This window comes from Sinocyclocheilus rhinocerous, unplaced genomic scaffold, assembly GCF_001515625.1.
Source record: "Sinocyclocheilus rhinocerous isolate Xijiao unplaced genomic scaffold, SAMN03320098_v1.1 scaffold1065, whole genome shotgun sequence".
NCBI lineage: Eukaryota > Metazoa > Chordata > Actinopteri > Cypriniformes > Cyprinidae > Sinocyclocheilus > Sinocyclocheilus rhinocerous.
In genome coordinates, this window is record NW_015628720.1 from 490,801 (window position 1) to 497,993 (window position 7,193).

General features: G+C 34.9%; 1 protein-coding gene across 1 annotated transcript in view; it reads right to left on the reverse strand.

Annotated features, from left to right (window-relative positions):
* The window catches only part of LOC107738358 (hepatocyte nuclear factor 4-beta-like), a 20,682-nt gene extending 15,074 nt beyond the window's left edge, over positions 1–5,608 (reverse strand). The window contains exon 1 of the mRNA XM_016550106.1: positions 5,161–5,608. Coding sequence (XP_016405592.1) covers positions 5,161–5,275 — 115 coding nt within the window. The 5' untranslated portion in view covers positions 5,276–5,608. The remainder of the gene's footprint in view (positions 1–5,160) is intronic.
* Between the last annotated feature and the right edge of the window lie 1,585 nt (positions 5,609–7,193).

A 7,193-nucleotide genomic window follows, 5' to 3' on the forward strand; every position in this document is an offset into this window, starting at 1 on the left:
CAACATAAAATGTATTACACATAAACATTTAGGCTACAACGGCCTAACATAAACTATGGAACACAAAAGAAGATAATTTGAGAAACAACTCGGTATTATTTATTCATACAATGAAAGCCATTGGTAACCAGAACAGCTTTGTTACCAACAGTCTTCAAAATACCTTCTTTTATATTCCACAAAAGATAGGTTTGAAACGACATGAGGGTGAGCAAATAATGACAGAATGTATATATATTTTTTGGGTGAACTATCCCTTTAATGTTATTATTATAATTATAATTATTTTTATTTTTAATTAAATTATACTCTAAATAAGAAACTAAATATGCCAGCAGGTGGCGGTAAATGTCTTTATGAGTCATTCATTAATTCGATTCAAACAGCTGATTCATTCAGGAATGAAGTAAATGGAGATGGTTGGATCCAGATCCAACTCCTCCCACCTTACATATAACTGAAACCTACCCGTCTCCACCCCCTGATTCCTAAACCCACCCATCTCCACCCCTAAACCTACCCATCTCCCAGAGCTCCACACCTAAACCTACCAATCTCCACCCCCTAGATGTGGATCCAACCACGCCCCCTGGACCTTGTGTTCTGCAGTGAGGGGCTACTGCATGAATGGGCCTTTGAATCATTTATTCACATGATTCGGTTAAAACGCAGATTTATTCAGAAATTAAACACTGCTGTTTTGCTCGGAGACGTGCAACAATTCTATTATGGCTTTAAAGGTATGTTCTCTGCAAAATTGTGCAAAACATATAATATTGTATTTAAAATATTACGCAATATCGACTTATTTACTGAACTGTTGTATAAGATCACATTTGCACTAGTGGTATTTGGATATAAAACAGCAGTCTCGTCTGATTGCTCTCGCTGCTGGTGTGATATCGCTTATCACAAAAACCCATACAGGGGCATTTTTTGGACCGATATCTTGAATTTTAGGGCATAACTGCATTTATGGAGATGTTGCCCTGCATCATATTTGTCAACAGTCATTAAAATGTAATTTATTCATGTGATGCAAAGCTGAATTTTCAGCATCATTTAACCAGTCTTCAGTATCACATGATCCTTCAGAAATCATTCTAATATGCTGATTTGCTGCTCAGAAAACACTTCTTATTATCATCACAGCAGAAAACAGTTGTGCTGCTTAATATTTTTGAGGAAATGGTGATACATTTTTTTTTCAGGTTTCATTCTTACATATACCTATATATATACATATACATATACATATACATACATATACGTAAATATTAGGGCTGTCAGTAGATTAAAGTTTTTTAATCGAATTAATTACATGTTGTAATCTAATTAATCGCAAAATAAATTTGACTGTGAAAATACCCACAAAAGATTATTTAAAGCTATTTTTGTGTTAAATGAGAAAGTATCAGTTAGACATTACAAACTGTAGCTTTGCAAAGAAATATTTCATTTGATTCAACATAAAATGTATTACACATAAACATTTAGGCTACAACGGCCTAACATAAACTATGGAACACAAAAGAAGATAATTTGAGAAACAACTCGGTATTATTTATTCATACAATGAAAGCCATTGGTAACCAGAACAGCTTTGTTACCAACAGTCTTCAAAATACCTTCTTTTATATTCCACAAAAGATAGGTTTGAAACGACATGAGGGTGAGCAAATAATGACAGAATGTATATATATTTTTTGGGTGAACTATCCCTTTAATGTTATTATTATAATTATAATTATTTTTATTTTTAATTAAATTATACTCTAAATAAGAAACTAAATATGCCAGCAGGTGGCGGTAAATGTCTTTATGAGTCATTCATTAATTCGATTCAAACAGCTGATTCATTCAGGAATGAAGTAAATGGAGATGGTTGGATCCAGATCCAACTCCTCCCACCTTACATATAACTGAAACCTACCCGTCTCCACCCCCTGATTCCTAAACCCACCCATCTCCACCCCTAAACCTACCCATCTCCCAGAGCTCCACACCTAAACCTACCAATCTCCACCCCCTAGATGTGGATCCAACCACGCCCCCTGGACCTTGTGTTCTGCAGTGAGGGGCTACTGCATGAATGGGCCTTTGAATCATTTATTCACATGATTCGGTTAAAACGCAGATTTATTCAGAAATTAAACACTGCTGTTTTGCTCGGAGACGTGCAACAATTCTATTATGGCTTTAAAGGTATGTTCTCTGCAAAATTGTGCAAAACATATAATATTGTATTTAAAATATTACGCAATATCGACTTATTTACTGAACTGTTGTATAAGATCACATTTGCACTAGTGGTATTTGGATATAAAACAGCAGTCTCGTCTGATTGCTCTCGCTGCTGGTGTGATATCGCTTATCACAAAAACCCATACAGGGGCATTTTTTGGACCGATATCTTGAATTTTAGGGCATAACTGCATTTATGGAGATGTTGCCCTGCATCATATTTGTCAACAGTCAGCTGTATGAAATGTAAGATGATGTACAGGTCTGGGGGCGGGGCCAGTGCATTAACTGCGTTAAAATATTTTAATCGCGTTATTTTTCATAACTAATTAATTAACGTGTTAAACTGACAGCCCTAATAAATATATATGTATATAGTCTCGTCAACACGTTACATGTACTTACTATTATAATAACAATAAATTATGCATAATTACATGCAAGTAAACCTAAGTCAAACCCTAACTCTAACCCTAACCATATAGTAAGTACATGTAGTTAATTAATATTACTCAGCACTTAAATGTATAATTACACTGTAACAAGGACACCTTATAAAGTGTAACCCATTTGATCATTAATAAGCATAACCATCAAGTCATTTTAACTTTAAACAGTCACTCCTGGCCTTAATCCTTAATCCATTCATAATGCATAATAATGCTTCCTCCATTGAAAAAGTATATTAAAGTATATAAAAGCATATTTCTCTCCTGATTCAGACGAGATGACCTTTTCACTGGAGAAGGCAATATTATGGGTAGAGGACTCATGTTTTAGCAGAAAGTTATAAACGTCTTAATAATGGATTTGTTTCTTACAAACACGCAGCTTTTCACTTTAAAAGATGTTAGTTGATGGACTGGAGTGGTGTGGATTGTTTGTGGATTATTGTGATGTTTTTATCAGCTGTTTTGACTCTCATTCTGACGGCACCCATTCACTGCAGAGCATACATTGATGAGCAAGTGATGTAATGCTATTCTGCAAATCTGTTCTAAAGAAGATACAAACTACATCTTGGATGGCCTGAGGTTGAGTAAAATGTCAGAATTTTTTATTAACCTTTATCAACTCTACACAAGATTGTAAAATACATTTGAGAAAAATAAATACTAATAATTGTCAGTCCCCCTGTTGCAGATCCCTGACGTAAATCATTGCAATTCCAACTCAGCGGAGGAAACGTGCCCAATTACCCAGTGGATTATCCGCCCGGCGTCAGAGTGTCTGTACTTATTACTTTGTGAAAGAGAAACTCCATTTAATTAAACAGGTCAGTGAAAAGAGTCAGTCTACTGCTATTTCCCAGGTAATTTCGCAGTGTTAGCTAAAATTTAATTCAATTCCCTCATGTGCTGCATTAAATTGCGCTCAGAATTTGATTGCCACCAGTTTGCATCCCAAGCCAGTGAACGTCACATCTTCACTTAGGCGACGCAGGAATAAAGCCTAATGTATGCAAATAATACACAGCACTTTAAAGCCACTCAGAGAGGTAATATGCTCTAGCATACAGAACGCCTCTGGGTTCAAAGGGCAGTTATATTGCATTAAGAGTCTACAATGCTTCTGGCACCCACGCATGTGTGCTTTGGTAAGATGGACCCAGTATGTCTGAATCAGCAGCGCTTCTAATGATTAAAGAAAATGAGATTATAATGGGAAGCAGGAACAGGTTGAAGTGGTGCACATAGGCTTTTGAAAAGTCCTCTTATGACCAGACAGTAATTGAAATAGCAGCATCTCATGCTATAGGAACTAATGTCATTGCGAAGTTACCTTTTAGTGCCCTGCTCTGTGAGCAAATGGCCTAAACACTCAAGTATGGAAGAGTTTAAAAATGAGAGTGGTTAAACACATGCTCTACTTGGCTTGGATTGCAGTTCTCCATGTTCATTGGCAGCAGACATGCATACAAATGCTGACAGACCGCCTTTAAACATTTATCTTTGTGTTTATGTTTTAACTCAACCGTGCATGTAGTGTATATGCAACTCAAATGCAATATCAATCATATTCAAACAAGCCTTCCCTGCTGAAAAGACCAACTTTGCCGGTCAACAGCATAAATTGTGTTTTGGAAGCTGGGCTGGAGAATGGGATGCTACTGCTGCTCCTCTGTGGGATTGTTAACTAGGTCAGTGAAGTTACACTTGTTTTTTTGTTTTATCTATCAATTTATCTCCATTTCATTTCAACAATGTCAGGGTGAGACAAATGTCTCGTTATCATAATGAAGAAAATGAATGAATGAGGAATGAAAAGAATGAGGAAAAAGAATGTTCTTATATATTTAAATTCTATATCTTTTTCCTACAAATTTTATATATATAGTATACTAACATTAACAAAGATTAATAAGTGCTGTAAAAATATATTGCTCACTGTTAGTTCATGTTCATGTTAGTTAATACATGTGAACAAATGAGACCTTAATGATAATTTATATTTATATATATATATATATATATATATATATATATACACTCATATGGATTAGAGTCATTAAATGTAAATTTGAAATCGGTATAAAAACCATATGAAACCAACATGAAAACAAAGATTCTAAATACAAACAAAATTCTAAATAATACAATTCTAAAGCACAAACCTACATATTTGAAAGGTTTGTCCTTTTCATTTTCATAGACATACTTAATGTATATAGGAACATTCTTAAAAAAAATGTTTAACTGTGCATTTGGAAAATTCCAAGAACATTCAGAAATTCTTCGACAAAACATTCTTAGAACATACTTTTGTTAGCTTGGTTGGGCAGATAATCTGAAAAGCTGTTTTTAGCAGGATCTTCAAGTATAGAACGACATCCATGAGGCCTATCTTCAGAAATCATTACTGTCTTTTTGCATCAATAACTGGGTAATGAGTCAGTAGACCAAAGGTTAGACGTACCTGTTTGTACAGGGAGAACACATAGACCGTCAAACTCCAGCATGGTGAATGTAGGGTCCAGGGTTATCCCATAGTCTGTTGCACTCAGGTCGAGTGAAGTCCCAGAGATCTTCATGGTAACGTCAGGATTCGGCCCGTATCAGAGAATCAACAGCACACTGTAAAGCTCACCAGCGTTTCACTCAACGGCCTGTTGAGTCCATCCAAGCTTGTAAATGCTTCAGCCTCAGCATATCAGTGCGCTCTTGGATCTTTTACTCTGCCCTTCCCAATCAATGGACTTCAAGTGGTGGAATCACGTAGAGATCGTTGTTCTGCCATACGTTGCCTGCACCCAGGAACTGAAGTGGGGCTTTTTGATTTTGCTGAGGATACAGTAATTAATGTCCAAGACTCATCAGAGCTAGACTGATAGAGAGGCTGAGATTTTGCCAAATGTCTATGTGTTTACTGTTCTCTTATCAGTGTAGAGGGAATCATAAAGGGGAGGGATCTGGACCAGGTAAACATGACTCAGTCTTCAGTGGGAAATAACATCAAGCTCATATTTATTGTTCAGTAACTACAGCGTAGCGTCGCTTCGTTGGTTGATTTGCTTTATTTCAGAGATGCACCTTAAGGCCTGAGGCCATGAGTAGCACTGAGGCCTACAGCAGGATCACACTTGTAGACGTAGTGTGAATTATATAAATCTGCAAGGTGTTTTGGTGGCTGGATACCTATCTTCTTTCTTCAGGAGAACAGCCAGTAGCTTTTATTTTCAAACTTTGCCCTTTTGGTTATTTGCTATCAGGTCAGCGGTGCTATTGATCAAAGGCAGCATGATAACACGTTATTGCGTTACATTCCTTCTCTTTTGCCACATTCAAATTGTATCACATTTCAAGTAATACACAATAAGATTAACTTGAGCCCCTTCAACAAAGAATTGCATTAGCTATCAACACAGTCAATAAGAATGCTATTGAGTGCCTTTTTAAAGGCTCAGTCAGTAAGTTTTTGTTTATGTTTATCTCTTATTCTTCTGAATAGCACCAGTGGTTTTAGACTTTATTCTTACATCTATTGGTCTTGTTTAATGGTTGCAGCCAGTATTGTCAGGTTTTGATAGTACGTTATTATATTTTGCTAGTACCCCAGTATGTTATTCATGCACAAAATGACCATCTCATCACAACATAAATGCACTGAATTAAAACCATGCAAACTCTAGCCATTTTATTTTTGGCAGTTTTTAGCAACTTCTTAAGAAAACAAGTTGCTTATAATAAGTATATATGTCACTTCACACCGAAATTATTTTATTCCTTTTATGTGTGTGTTTTTCATCTTACACTACAAACATTCATATTACATGTTATATGCACATTAAATCTCAACAATATGCAGCAGATCCGGTCATTGAATGTTCATGTTTTGTTCATTATGCAATATTGTTTATTTTTTAATCTTCTTTGTTTGTTTGATTGTTCACTTTGTAAATGCATGACACAGCTGGTCATGTCATGTTAACATGGTGGTGGCCTTTTATATTTGTATTATATTAAATTTGTAAAAAAATATATTAGTATTATTATTATTATTTTGTAATTCTTCCCACTTTTTATATATATATAGTCATAGATACACTATGGTTGATTTTGTTTCTTTTGCTATTGGGCCAAATAAGAACACACAAAAATATATTGTTATAGTTTGGTTCTGATTGTAGACAACTCAGTCAGAATATTACTTACTGTATTTAAATTTTTATGGATAATAATGCTGTGATTTCTGAATAGTGTGATGTTTGTGCTATTCAAAATTTCATGATTGTTCTTATTAATGTCTTTCTTTATTTTTTTTTTGATATTGTGCTCTATAAATATCTTCCTTAATATATATATATATATATATATATATATGTATATATATATTTATATTTATATTCAGTCCTTTTACGAAATGATAATAATTCACCATTGATGATAGCTTACAAATATTACTGAAATTTTAATAATGTTAGAAGTCTTTCTCCTGCCACTATTCAGCCC